We start from the raw sequence: 15,237 nt of genomic DNA, 5'->3' as shown, positions 1-15,237 counted from the left end.
CCAGTCCATTGATATCTTCCTGCAGTCCACAGCTCTCCTTGCTAATCTACCACGTGGCCAATTTTTGTGTTGTCTGCAAACTTCTTGATCATTTCCTCTACATCTACTTCCAAATCATTAATACATACACCACAAAAAGCATGGGACCTAATACTGAGCTTTGCGGAACTCCATTGGAAGCAGCCTTCCAGTCACAAAACAGCCTTCAACAATTACTCTTTGTTTCCTGCCACTCAGCCAATTTTGTATCCAGCTTGCTACATTTCCCTTTTTGCTGCTGCTGTTCTTCTAGAGTTTGGAAGGTGCTGTCAAAGGAGTTTTGGCAAGTTACACCAGTGCATCTCAAAGATGGTACACATTGCTGTGCCTGTGTGTCAGTGGTGGAGACAGTGAATGTTTAAAGTAATGAATGATGCCAGTCTAGTGGGCTGCTTTGTCCTAAATGGTGCAGGGCTTTTTGAGTGTTGGAGCTGCACTCACCCAGACAAGTGGGGAGTGCTCCATCACATTCCTGACCTGTGCCTTGTGGACAGGCTCTGGGGAGTCAGGAGGTGAGGTACTCGCTGCACAATTCCCAGTCTCTGACCTGCTCTTATAACCACAGTGGCTGATCTAGTTCAGTTTATGGTCAATGGCAACCCCCAAAATGTTGATAGTGGGGGATTCAGTGATGGCAATATCATTGAATGTCAAGGGGAGATGGTTAGATTCTCTCTTGTTGGAGATGGTCGTTGCCTGGCACTTCTGTGGTGCGAATCTTACTTGCCACTTGTCAACCCAAGCCTGGATATTGTCCAGGTCTTGCTGCATTTGGACATGGACTGCTTCAGTATCTGAGGAGTGGCGAATGTTGCTGAACATTGTGCAATCATCAGCGAACATCCCCACTTCTGACCTTATGATGGAAGGAAGGTCATTGATGAAGCAGCTGAAGATAGCTAGGCCGAGGACACTACCCTGAGGAACTCCTGCAGTGATGTCCTGGAGTTGAGATGATTGACCTCCAACAACCACAAACCATCTTCCTTTGTGCTCGGTATGATTCCAACCAGCGGAATTTTCCCTTTTTCCCATTGACTCCAGTTTTGTTCGGGCTCCTTGATGCCACACTCGGTCAAATGCTGCCTTGATGTCAAGGGCAGTCACTCTCACCTCACCTCGGGAGTTCAGCTCTTGTCCATGCTTGGACCAAGGCTGTAATGAGATCAGGAGGTAAATGGCCCTGACAGAACCCAAACTGAGCATTGATCTGGAGGTTATTGGTGAGTAACTATTGTATTATAGCACTGTTTACGATGCATTTCATCACTTTGATGATTGAGAGTAGACTGTTGGGGTGGTAATTGCTTGAATTAGATTCCCTTGCTGCTTGAGAGCATAAATCTTCAGCACTACAGCTGTGATGTTATCAGGGGCCCAGAGCCTTTCCTGTATGCAGTACACTCAACAGTTTATTGATACGGTGGAGTGAATCAAATTGAACTAAGACTAGTGTCTATGATGGTGAGGTTTTTGGGGAATGGTAGTTCATGTGTGCGTTGACATACTAATTGACATTGAAGAATGTGGTTTATACTCCAGCCCAATCCTGTTGTTGCTTGATGTCTCCAACTAAGAACTTTTCAGGAAGGGCCAACGATTGTGGTTAGTTGTGGGCGTTCTTTCCGATATTCCTCCTCCCCCAGTGGATACTGAGCTAGATTGTGGTCAACTAACAGATCAGAGATTGAACTGGGCACCTTCCTGGTCCTTGCAATTCAGTCTTACGCCATCAGGGATGATTCCCATCAATCCCTGTGCATGGCAATATCATTAGGTGAGTGCAGCAAGATTTTCTTGGGTTTTATTTCTTCGTAACATTTTAGTGACCAAGATTTCAGAGCAGCTCTCTAAAACATTTAATCAGATTTTCTACATTTTGCTCTTTTCCATTTGCGCTGTTGGTTGCTTTTGATGAATTACAGATTGAATCTGCAAAAAAAATGAGAGCCTGTTAGTGCTTCTTGTTACTGTTGACAAATTATCATAAAACAAAACTCATATACACTGACTTTAAGGTGTAATAATAGCGTAATAGCTGATTCTGTGACCCCTCTGAGGACATGTGGAATGTCCCACTGAAACGTGCTGTGGAATTTGGTTCCCACAGACACTGGCCTTGCTGTGCTGCAGAATCTTTTGGGACTCTTTCACTGTTGATGTAGGCGAACATTTTGTTTGGCTCATACCTGCTTCTGTTGAATATCCTTACCTATCATTTTGAACAGTGTATAGTAACAGTGTGGCCCTGTCTGTAGTGGGAATTTGTGGGACGCTAACCCTTATTCTTCTGTAATCTTTGCAGGTGAAGAAAGATGAATCTGGGGCTATACACGTGAGCAAGCAGAAACAGCTACACCTGCACTATGATCTCATCAATTTAACAGTATGTTTGGATTTTATAATTGTGTGTATATGTCTGTCTATTCCACGTACAAAGGCAAACACATTCTTGCCTTTAAATCATTCAGTGCTGAGTTGGCTAAATGCTGTTTACAATTCCTTACGCTTTGCTAATGCTTGAGAGGAAGTTTTTAAAAAAAAAACGAATCTTTAATGTTTTTCTTAGTCCGCTGTTTGCTTGCTGATGTGAAACAAATACATTTTTTAAAAAGAAGCAAAGCCTGGTCAGAAAACCTAGCAGCTGGCACTGGGGTCATTCCAAGGGGTATGCACGCCCTTCACATGTCTGCTTCCATGGATACCTCTTCTTACTTATGAATTTATTACAGTTTGTGGTGGCAGGTGCCACTTATGTTGATTACCCCGGAGAGCCAGGTTAGCTTTCAATAACCTCCTGTCTTTGCCTTTACAAAGCCATCAGACTCCCTGTTGTGATGCAGGTAGGGGCCAGGCAAAGGGCAGAAACTTCCATCCTGACGTCTAAATTAGGTGGCGGGTACCGAAGTGGGAGTGACCATAAGACCATAAGACATAGGAGCAGAAATTAGGCCATTCGGCCCATGGAGTCTGCTCCGCCATTCAATCATGGCTGATAAGTTTCTCAACCCCCATTCTCCCGCCTTCTCCCCGTAACCTTCGATCCCCTTACCAATTAAGCACCTATCTATCTCGGTCTTAAATACACTCAATGACCTGGCCTCCACAGCCTTCTGTGGCAATGAATTCCTTAGATTCACCACTCTCTGGCTAAAGAAGTTTCTCCTCATCTCTGTTCTAAAAGATCTTCCCTTTACTCTGAGGCTGTGCCCTCGGGTCCTAGTCTCTCCTACTAATGGAAACATCTTCCCCATGTCCACTCTATCCAGGCTTTTCAGTATTCTGTAAGCTTCAATCAGATCCCCCCATATCCTTCTAAACTCCATTGAGTATAGACCCAGAGTCCTCAAACGTTCCTCATATGTTAAGCCTTTCATTCCTGGGATCGTTCTCGTGAACCTCCTCTGGACCATCTCCAGGGCCAGAACATCCTTCCTGAGATACGGGGCCCAAAATTGCTCACAATATTCTAAATGTGGTCTGACCAGAGCCTTATAAAGCCTCAGCAGCACATCCCTCCTTTTATATTCTAGTCCTCTCGAAATAAATGCCAACATTGCATTTGCCTTCCTAACTACTGTGTCAACCTGCAAGTTAACCTTAAGAGAATCCTGGACTAGGACTCCCAAGTCCCTTTGCACTCCAGATTTCTGAATTCTCTCCCCATTTAGAAAATAGTCTATGCCTCTATTCTTCCTACCAAAGTGCAGGACCTCACACTTCCCCACGTTGTATTCCATCTGCCACTTCTTTGCCCATTCTCCTAACCTGTCCAAATCCTTCTGCAGCCTCCCCGCCTCCTCAATACTACCTGTCCCTCCACCTATCTTTGTATCATCTGCAAACTTAGCCAGGATGCCCTCAGTTCCTTCATCTAGATCATTAATGTATAAAGTGAAAAGTTGTGGTCCCAACACTGACCCCTGCGGAACTCCACTAGTCACTGGCCGCCATCCTGAGAAGGACCCCCTTATCTCCACTCTCTGCCTCCTGCCAGACAGCCAATCTTCTATCCATGCTAGTACCTTGCCTCTGAGTGATTCCTGATGGGGGACAGAACAGCTGACCACACACAATTTTGAGCTGTGCATCCGTGCAGCGCACTACAATCTCGTGGCGGGGATGGGCGGGAACGTGCCTTCCCCGCCATTACCTCATGGGGTTGGCGCCATATTTAAGGGGCATTCAGGCAGCAATTCACTGCACTGCAAGCCAGGAGCAGCAACCTGTCTTCCTTCCCAGGATAGCCTTCAAAACATAGCCCGGACCCTCTGTCCTCCTTCCCAGGACAGCCTCCCAACCTTCCCCATTGGCCCTCCAGCCATCCCCACCACCCAGCCTCCACTCTACCCTTCCCCGTGGGTCCTGCCTTCCGTCTGCAGCCTTGGCACGACTTTTGCCACTGGCAACCCGGTATGAGTGACATTATGAGCGGTCCCCAAGAAGGCGAAAGCAACACTGACTGACCTTAAGGTCGTGGAAGAAGTGAAGCTCGCCAGGTACACGCCACTCTTATACAGTCCGAAAACCGAATGTTCGAAACTCTTGCTGGCGGGGAACTTAATTCGTAAGAAGAAGCTAATTCTGGTGGGTTGGCCTTTTAATGAGCATGCGTGAGGTGCTAATGCACGCAAAACGTTATGTCCGTCAGGAAGCTCGACTGCCCTTGAAAGCCTCAAGAGCAAAACTCTCTGACATTTCATCCTGACATCAGGAAACCTTCTTGGCCTCTCGCCAATCTAAGCTCCGCCACAATTCCCGCTGCTGGCTTGACCGGAAAATTCCGCCCAAAGTCTTCTTTCAGTTTCTTTACAAAAGCAAAGCTTTTGACCAAGCTGCCTGTGGAATAGTGGAGAAATCGGAAAAGGAGCATTGCTACTCAGAAAGACCATTCAGCAATCTTTTTTCTACCACTTAATTCATAATATTTGTTCCTGTGATGTACTTCAGTATTGTATTGCTGACGATCGCTATCCTTATGGCCGATGGGACCTGGGGTCTTTTTGCTGAAACCATGCCGGCCACCATTCAAATGTACCTGTTTCCCGGGTGAAACAGGACCTGTGGAGGGTATTTGCGGCGATGTTGGTGTACTGGATTTACTGATCCATCCTACCAAAGTGAATAGCCTGGGTCTGACGAGGCAAGTTGGCACTTACAGATCTTTGCATAGAAAAATAGAGTAACATGGCACGGAAGGAGGCGATTCAGCCCATCATGCCTGTGCCAGCTCTTTGGTGGAGCTATCCAATTAATCCCACTCACCTGTCCTCTCCTCATAGCCTTGCACACCTTTTATTTTCAAGTATTTATCCAATTCCCTTTTGAAAGTTATTGAATTTGTTTCTCCCATTTTAAGCCAGTGTGTCCCAGGTCACAATGCTCTTGTCCTCAGTTCCTCTGTCATAAAGCCAAGGATCCCATGTGCTTTTTTAACAGCCTATACTCATTATTAGTCAGCCTCAATTTTTCAATCCCACAAATGCGTGTTTTACTTACGGGTTACCTTATAACTGGGCGCAAGGGATCAAGCAGGCTGTGTTGTGAAGGTGCAGAGGAATTTCAGACATTCCCACTCTTGGCAGTAGATGTTGATGACATTTCAAAATGGCGACCACCCACACTGTCAGTTCACTTTTATACTTGACATGTAAGTCACCTACCCCTCCCCGTTTTTGGAGGGAGTCTTCGAGGCTTCGAAGGTCAACTTGTACACCGACACCTATGGTATTTCTTTCATCTTTCTGTAATTTGCCTGTAATTTTGTCCCTCTACCTCCTTCCCAATGTTTGGTGCCTACAGTTATACACCTGGCAGTGCAAACGTTCCTCTGTTCTTCCTCAGTTCTAACTAAATTGAGCCTGTCTTTGACTTCTAAGCCACATCATTCCTTTCCAGTGTTAAAATTCATCATTACTGTTATTGTGCTTGTTGATTAAAGCTACACACATCTCCAATTACCTAGATCTTTACCACTTGTGAAAGTGCTGTAATTCTGTAAGTCTACATAACAAACGCTCACACTTGTCCCTGTAAGAACCAGGAATCTATGTAAACTATAGTTGGTGCTGCGCTGTCAATCCTTAACTTGGGAATTATTTTGCCACGTTTGCCAGTTTTTTTACTTTCTGTACAAAATCAGTAAAGGAGAGAACTGGTGTTCTGACCAATCTGTACACTTGCCCTTAACTGACTCTGGGCTGAATTTTACGGGGCTGGGGGGTAGGGGTTGGTTGGGGGGGTGGGGGGGTGGAGGGGAATGCGTATTGCTCCACAGATGAAATGCCAGACACCAGCCAACCCATGTTAAACAAGGCCACCGCACAACAGTAACATGCACGAGGTGAGAGCAGGACTTTCACCCCTCAGTGAGAGGAAGCCCCACCCCTCGAGCTGTGGCCAGTCTGGTTGGCTGGCACCTTTGGCAGCCCCCGGTAGTGCCAGAACTTGGTAGTGGGCGTTGCTGGGAGGGACTGCAACAGGCTCCGAGGCGGAAGAGGACACGACGACCGGAGAGAGGCCAGTCACAGGGCAGCCCCACAGGACATATCCTCCTCCCCACCTTTCCCGCCCTTCAAGCAGTTTGCTTAAAAAAAGCGTCCTGGCCGCTCCCGCCCGCCCGCCTGCTCACGTCAGCCGCGTTACTGCCTGGGCAGCGTATTATCTGGGTCAGTTGGCTTGGTAACAAACTCAATTGACTGTTAGTTACTGATGTAAAAGTGGCAAGCGGGCGGCCAGTTTTGGCACCCGCCCACCCACCGTGTTATGAGGGACAGCTTGGGGATGGACGGGAAGGTGGGGGGGGGTTTCTCGTATTTCACATGACCATCCCCTGCTCAGAACATGTCTGCAAGGGGGCCGTTAAACCCAGTCCCCCCCTGATCTGATTTGACTTTGGGTGCAGCAGTGTTTGATAGTTTAGATGTTCCCACAGCTGGCCACCAGATGGTATCTGTGTCCACAGTATCAGTACAAATTGGATCTCCTTGTTTTATCCCAGCCACTATGGATGACTGCAGTGTGTCTGAAGGTCAGCCTCCACATTGTGTTTAATTTGGCATGAGAGAACACATCAAATGCATTATCAGAAGTAATGCACTTGGAAGATTTTCGAGTAGCTTTATAAACTGAATCTATTGAAAAACAATCTGCTGCACTCCTCCCAACTCCATAATTTAAGTGTGTGCACCTTTATTGTTGCTGTTCTTATGTCATCTCACTGTGACTGTAGAAAGGGCAGATGATGGATCGCAATTACAGACTGAAGGTCAAGCCTCGTCCATCTCGTCACTTAAGCTTAATTTGCCATGACCTGACATAGAAAGTCTCTTACTGCTTCTTAATTTTTAATGCGTTAGTTTTATTTTTAAAATCCTTGCTTTCTGAGGAGTGTGTTTTTTAAGCAATATCATATTCTAAAATTTGCAGGAACACCAACTCACATTAAAAAAACAAAAGCCCAGGCAATGGTGATGCAGTGAGGTGCTTCTCAAATCCTGAATGTCTGCTGCCCAGTGCTGCCGTAAAGTGCTTTGGGATGTTTAGTACAATGTGCATTTGTATAGCACCTTTGGCGCAGTAAGATGTCTCAACACCCTTCACAGGACCTTTATAAGCAAAGTTTGACACCAAGCCACAAAGGAGATGTTTGGGCAGGTGGCCAAATCTCGGTCAAAGAGTAGGTTTTAAATACCGTCTTAATGGAAGAGCGTGAGGAAGAGGGGTTTAGGGAAAAATTTCCTGAGCTTCGGGCCCCTGGCAGCTGAAGGCGTGGCCACCAGTGGGGGAGCGATTAAAATTGGGGCGTTCGAGGCTGGAATTAGATGAACTCAGATATCTGAGAGTAGTGGGGCTGGAGGAGATTACAGAGATAGGGAGGGGTGAGGCCATGAAGAGATTTGAAAACAAAGGGGGAAAACTTTAAAATGGAGGCATTTTTTAATTGGGAGCTAACGAAGGTCAGTGAGCACAGGGGTGATGGGTGAATGGGAGTTGATGTGAGTTCGAACACAGGCAACAGAAGTTTTGGTATGAGCTGAAATTTCCAGTGAGAAGAACGTGGGAGGCCAGCCAGGAGCACATTGAAATAATCAAGCCTAGGGCCAGCGAAGGCATGGATGTGGCTTTCAGCAGAGGTAAGCTGATGCAGGGGTGGAGCCAGGCGATGTTGGATAGATGGAAAACCGCGGCCTTGGTGGTGGCAATCTCATCTCAGGGCCACGTACGACGCCAAGGTTGTGCACGGTCTGGTTAAGCCTCAGACAGCTGGCAGGAAGAGGGATGGAGTCGGTAGCGAGGGAACAGAGTTTGGAGCGGGGACCCGTAGACAATGGCTTCAATCTTCCCAATATTTAAATAGGGGAAATTTCCGCTCGTTGTGTGTAGGATGTCAGACAAGCAGTCTGATAATTTAGCAGGATTGGAGGAGTCAAGAGGTGATGGTGAGGTAAAACTGGATTTTATCAGCATACATGTGTTATGACACAGCATTTGGTAAAGGCTGAGTTGTTTAAATCCCAGAGGGAAACTTGAAACAACTGTCTTAACCTATATTTTCAATTGGTATGTTTGAGATGCAGCTCTGAAATCAGGAATAAGACCACCAAGCCTCAAAAGGTTTTTTATATCAAACTAATTTAAACATTTATTAATTTAACAACAGATTAAACACGTACACATGTCTAAAATTACTACCATAATAACTTTTAAACAAATCCCCAAATTAATCACTCCCAGGTAAATCTTTACCAAGGCAACAATAACCCATCGACTTTAAACAGACACCAGGCACAGCACATTTGACCGTACGAATTCAAAGTGAGGTTCCTCGCAGCTTGGTTCCTTTGCAGACACAGTTGTAGGCTTACAGGCTGGTTAGATCTTAAGTGCCTCTGATTTACACACACAAACTCCTCTCTGTTTATACCCAGCTTTTCCTTTGAATGTAAATTTTCCATTGTATCCTAGGCTTTTAACATCACATCTTCTAACAATAACAATTTTCATCCCACTAATTTTATTAGTAATATAAACACATTGCTTGGCATCTTCTAGCTAGGTGCAAGATTTTACACTCACTCTTGAGTGCTTTATTCAACAAATGCGAATTTACACTTTACCTTCTATCCTCCTTACTGTTTACCCAATGAACATCTCAAGCTACTATACACCAAAGCACCCAGACGAGCTGGCTTTACTCCAATTAAGCCACACATAGCACACAGACCCCACTGCAATTCCAATTTTAAAATAATTTCCAATAACATGATAGACATTAATATCTCTTCATGACATTGTGCTTTTGGATGATGTTGCTGAGGGGCAATAGATGAGAAATAGTATTGCCAAGGATACATTCTTGGGGGACACGCGAGGTAACGGTGCGGGAGTGAGACTAAAAGTCATTGCAGGTGATTCCCTGGCTACAATTAGATAAGAATGCAGTCAGGCGCGAGGGTTGATGATGGTAGTTTTGAAGGAGAGAGGAGCAGCACCTGAATAGACAGAACCGTTAACAATAGCAGCTAACTGGGGACAAAGAGGGAAGGATGGCCTAAAAGCGCTATATAAATACAAGTTATGGGCACCCGTTCGATCACAAAATCGCCCACAACAAATTGTAGTTGGCCTCATGAGGAACAGTCTTTATCTTGCATCGCTGGCCAAGCTGCATTTTATTATTAATGCTTATCTTCAGTGGGAAATGAATGCGTTTTAATTAATCTTATATTTCAGGAAAGTTAAATTGGATGAAGCTGCTTTCAGATGATTGTGTATTTATTTTCTTTTTAAAAAATTTAGTCTGACATTTCTCCTTGTGTTAATGCAGTAGGGGTTTGTGCTGAGCTGCCTGGGAGGCTTTCCTGGCGGTGGCTTTCTTGGCAGTCTCCATCGTGGGATTAAACACAACTGGAAAGAGACCACAGTGTTGCAGATTGGAACCTGCTGATTCAATGATTGCCTTTCCTTTCAAATGTCTAAATATTCAAGGAATCGTTCATGATTGGGCGGGGTGGAGTGCAGTGTGAAGGAAATGTTCACTCTTTCTAAAGGCAATGCATTAAATGTTTAACTGGAATGACTTTTTTCTGTTTGCTGGAGTGTGGTTTTATGTAACATGGTTATATAGAACCTTAGACGGCAAATAGCGAGTTTTAGTGAGGAGGCGGAGAGGCCTAAAACACCTCCAATAAGACAAGAAAACTGACCAACAGGATGATTGTGATGTAGATGGCCGACTGCGTAGTCACAATAAGACACTCAGTATAACCATGTAGACCCCTGACTCTGAATTTTAATGAGTGCATTCAGCTTCTGGACTTGGATCTGAACCGTGCATGTTACCTTTGGCTGCAATTAGCAATCTGAAGGTCAAGAGCACCTTGCTGGAAATTGTCATCCCTGTTGAAGCAAGTTGGCCATGCACCCCGCTGTTCTCCACTGGGAATGTTGTGGATAATCTGGTGCGGTTTGATTAGTACAGCTGCAAATGGGTTTATCACTAAAAAAAATATACCATTTTCAATCGGTGTCTTGTTCACCCGCCAGAGGAACCCAATTTTAATTCCTGAAAATTACTTCAGAAAAGCATGTGTTAGTTACATTGGTGTATAGTAATCAGCTTCTTAATACGTTTTTAAAAAATGGTATTCACTGACTTTTAAAGGGTGCCCCTTATTCTCCTCGCCCCGAAAGAGCCGTCTTAATTTTTAAGCCCTCCTCGACAGCGCACAAGCAGGCGCTATTGGTGTAAACCCACGGTGGGGATTAATTCCATCTGGTGGCCTGAGCAGTTCAGCGGGCGGGCTGGCTTCTAATGCAATTTTTTTTTAAACCAACACCAAAAGATCACAGAAACTCAATTTGCTCTGGATGGAACTTACACTTGAAGTTCTTCAACCTTTTCTATTGGTTTGGTTGATTTTTGGGTGAATGGTACAACCGAGTGAACTGCAGGCCCAAGTGCACTGTTTACTTTTCACAGTGACACCTTAGATTACATTTTTATATCAAACTGACAGTCGCACTTAATAAGTGGCTGAATGTCTGTGTTAAAATAGTACAGACTACAATTTAATACAAGCATGGGTAACCAAAACCCTTAATAAAAGTGCAGAGGGAGGAATTAGCCCTTACACTTAAGATGGGTTTGTAATCAGACATGCTCTTTTTCCGTTCCAAAGAATTGGGTTTGAAATGTTAATTCGGTTTCCTCTTCTGTAGAAGCTGCAGGATTGCTGAGTTTTTCCAGCATTTTCTGTTTTTATTGTGCTCTGATTTCCCCCCGCCCCCCCCTATCAGAATTCCCTCTGCAGTGATTTCTGCAATGTTGACTGACCTGATGGCTGATTGCACACCCAGAGTGGACAGGCAAGTGGAGTGGTCCATTACACCTGTACAGCAGCGCTGATCAGTGGCAAGGTCTGCTGGTGCTTGATTGGGCATTGCTGAAATAGCGAATTACTGGGACTTCTATTTCACCATTGCTTTTATATATATATATATATATATATAATATATATACAAGGAATACTTTTAATAAATAACATATTAATCTAACTTTTCTCTTCAGTTTTTTGCCTTTTACTCCTGAAGATGTTTCCTCTTCTGGCGAAGCTGTGGATTTTTATGTTGAATTTGGGATGAGCGTTAACTTCCTTGGATTTTTTCTCCCCTGCGCTTTCCGTTTACACCTTGAATAGGCCCTTGGAATTAATTCTGCTGCAGTGTATTTCTTGCAGATATTTTATTACCAGCTTCAATGATGGTTATCCTGAGTGAGCCTCTTGGATTATAAGTATTGGCGGAGTTGGCCGGTGGCTGGTAATTATTGATATAACCGTGGCTGGGCGTTGAATGTGCCGTTTGTGCATCTTTGCCTGCAGGTTTGCCCCACAAACTTGAGTTTCCTATCCGAGCTGCCTCATTGTGGGAGCTTCAAAGTTCTTCCAGAGAGGGAGAAAGGGGTGGTTATGTCCCTATGAACACTCACGATGTGGCAGTGCAGCTGCAATAAAATACAGAATAGGATGGGCAGCGATCAAAGCGCAGGCCACCTACCCATCCTTTCAGTAATAATTAGTACAAAGCACGGCAAAATCATGAAATGAAAAAAGAAGGAATAAAGGTTGGCAATAATATTCAGAGAAGAAGACAAAATAATCAGATAATCAATTGGAATGATACATTGTCTCTTGGTTCCTTAACTTGGGTATTTTTCACGTTTTGCTGGAACTGTAAAGGAAGATTTTATCATCAGCTTATCTTTTCTCTGTCCACAGTGGATCAATTCCAGGACACTGGCTCTACTGGACAGTGCAGAGAAACTGCATGTGGTGGACCGTCATAGTCAAGAAGAGCTGGAGATCGTGGACATTGCTGAAGTTCAGTTGGTTTACAACAGCAGCCACTTCAAATCCCTAGCCACGGGTGGGAATGTTAGCCAGGCTTTGGTAAGGGCTCAGAAAACTTCTATTGTCCTCAATCTGCTGTTTGAGTTAATTGTTTTCTTTCTGTCGTTCTTTGATTTGTGATCAACATGAGGTGAGAAGGATTTATTATATTTGATCATCTGGGTTGGTTTGTTTTTTTGTACCTTTTCATGTCCCTCGATGGTGCTGCATTCCCCAGTTGGGACAGAACAGCATGGTGACCATCAATATTGCTCATAGGATAACATGCTGCACTCTTGCAAAGCGAATGAAGTAATTGCATTTGTTTGCAGGCACTGAGGAGTGTTTTTGAATTTTGTGCGTGCTTCTTGCTCCTCACGAATCTTAAGAAAAAAATGGTGTTTGCATGTTTCCACATTTAAAGCATCTGCTTGTATTGTGAAGTAGTTTTTTGCGCACAGTTGTGATTGCTGAGGGAGCTGACCTCAGCCTCGCAATAGGGATGTTTTTCCAATGCAGTTCAGATTTTTAAGTGCTTTCCTGCATACATGCTCTGTTAGCCTCTGTGCATCGAAGAGGGGAACTTTTTGATTTTTGTTTGTTACACACACAAGATAATATGTTTTAAAAGCAAATTAAAATGGAGGTTGTGCTGCATTAATAAAGCGCAGTGTGAAGATTGGAGCTGCCTGAAAGTTTCAGCCAGGCACCTGTTTTATGGGGGGTGGGGGTTGTGGTTAGTTGTTGTTTTGAAATATTTTTATTTGTAGTTTCTAGCTCATGCCCGTCAGATGTAGGAATGATTTCAAAAGCAATGGATCACCAGGCGGATAGGAGGCTGTTGTTTATACCTTATTGATTAATTGTGGAAATTATTTTGATTGGTCATGCGTAGAGATAGTTTGATCATCAGGCTACCTTGCATTGATTTCAAAGCAACACACATAGCTGCGGAATAGCCCTGTGATGTCAACTTCTCTGCTTTACATTGCTGTAGTCATGATGGGGATAATGGGCGTGATCCATGCACAATTTTCTTTGTACCAACCTTCAGAGTCTCAGTTGAAAGCTACTGAGAAGGTACACAAGAAGCCTGGACTGATTGTTTCAAACTCTTATCGTGAAGTCAAGTATGGTCCTGGTGGTTTCTAGCTGTGTCCTTTCTTCAACTGTGACTGGAATGATCTTGCCAATAGTTTTTGTTTACAATTAAAAACTTGGTGTTATGGCATTACTGACCTTCAGGACATTACAAATGGGCATGTCACACAGTCACCGGTATGTTATACCATACATAAGGGGAAAATTGTCAGTGTTGTGGTACGTTAGTCCACTTGTAACTTGGATAAGAGTTGCAGTTCCAATGAACCCATGTGTCTCAGCTCCATTTGGTGAATTGGAGACCAATGAATTTACAATTGTCAGTGTTGTTTTCTGTGCAAAACGCGCATATCAAGAGATTCTGAACCATAGGAAACTTGTCTGCTTACGGCATCTCCTTTTCTGCAGAAATAAAAGACTGAGGGTCGTGATGGCCCTTTTGTGATTTTGGAGGAAATACTATATTTTATCTTGGGCTGATGGCCCCTTTAAAACTAGGTTTATTTCGGATCTAATTTATGGTAAAGCGCTGGCTTTCAGAGGAGGCAAAGGCATAGTGGGATTTGCACTGGGCTAGTGATCCAGAGACCCAGGGGGATGCTCTGGGGACCCGGGTTCAAATCCCACCATGGCAGATGGTGAACTTTTAATTTAATAAAAAATCTGGAATTAAATCATCATCTCCAATGATGACCATGAAACCATTGTCGATTGTTGTTAAAACCCACCAGGTTCACTAATGTCTTTTAGGGAAGGAAATGTGCCATCCTTACCTGCTCTGGCCTACATGTGACTCTAGACCCACACCAGTGTAATCCTCTGAAATGGGAATAACAATAGGAAACAACCGGAAACGACAATGGCAAACTCAGCGACCTGTCGACCCTGCTGTCTCCTAATCTTGGCACTAGCCCCCAGGTATTAGGAGCAACTGTCTGTCTCCTCACAGACGAATGACATTGTCATCCTCATGGAATCATACCTTACAGACAATGTCCCAGACACCACCATAACCATCCTTGGGTATGTCCTGTCCCACCGGCAGGACAGACCCAGCAGAGGTGGTGGCACAGTGGTATACAGTCAGGAGGGAGTTACCCTGGAGTCCTCAACATCGACTCCGGACCCCATGAAGTCTCATGGTCAAACATGGGCAAGGAAACCTCCCGCTGGTTACCATGTACCGCCCCTCCTCAGCCGATGAATCAGTACTCCTCCATGTTGAACATCACTTGGAGGAAGCACTGAGGGTGGCAAGGGCGCAGAATGTACTCTGGGTGGGGGACTTCAATGTCCATCACCAAGAGTGCTGGGTAGCACCACTACTGACCGAGCTGGCCGAGTCTTAAAGGACATACTGCTAGACTGGGTCTGCAGCAGGTGTTGAGGGGAACCAACAAGAGGGAAAAACATACTGGGCCTCATCCTCACCAACTTGCTTGCCGGAGATACACCTGTCCATGACAGTATCGGTAGGAGTGACCAATATATAGTTGTTTTGGAGACGAAGTTCTGCCTTCACTTTGAGGATACCCTCCATCATGATGTGTGGCACTAACACCGTGCTAAATGGGATAGATTTCGAACAGATCTAGCAACTCAAGACTGGGCACCCATGAGGTGCGGTGGGCCATCAGCAGCAGAATTGTATTCAAACATAACCTGTAACCTCATGGCCCAGCATATCTCCCGCTCTACCATTACC

The 15,237-nt window shown here is 44.7% G+C and overlaps 1 protein-coding gene across 2 annotated transcripts in view; it reads left to right on the top strand.

Annotated features, from left to right (window-relative positions):
* Positions 1 to 15,237, top strand: part of vps8 (VPS8 subunit of CORVET complex) — a 570,202-nt gene that overhangs the window by 50,922 nt on the left and 504,043 nt on the right. For both annotated transcript variants that reach the window (XM_078551411.1, XM_078551410.1), the window contains exons 13-14: positions 2,345 to 2,425; positions 12,321 to 12,491. In XM_078551411.1, coding sequence (XP_078407537.1) covers positions 2,345 to 2,425; positions 12,321 to 12,491 — 252 coding nt within the window. The remainder of the gene's footprint in view (positions 1 to 2,344; positions 2,426 to 12,320; positions 12,492 to 15,237) is intronic.

This window comes from Cetorhinus maximus, chromosome 11 (genome assembly GCF_964194155.1).
Source record: "Cetorhinus maximus chromosome 11, sCetMax3.hap1.1, whole genome shotgun sequence".
NCBI lineage: Eukaryota > Metazoa > Chordata > Chondrichthyes > Lamniformes > Cetorhinidae > Cetorhinus > Cetorhinus maximus.
This window is presented reverse-complemented; position numbering and strand designations above follow the sequence as displayed.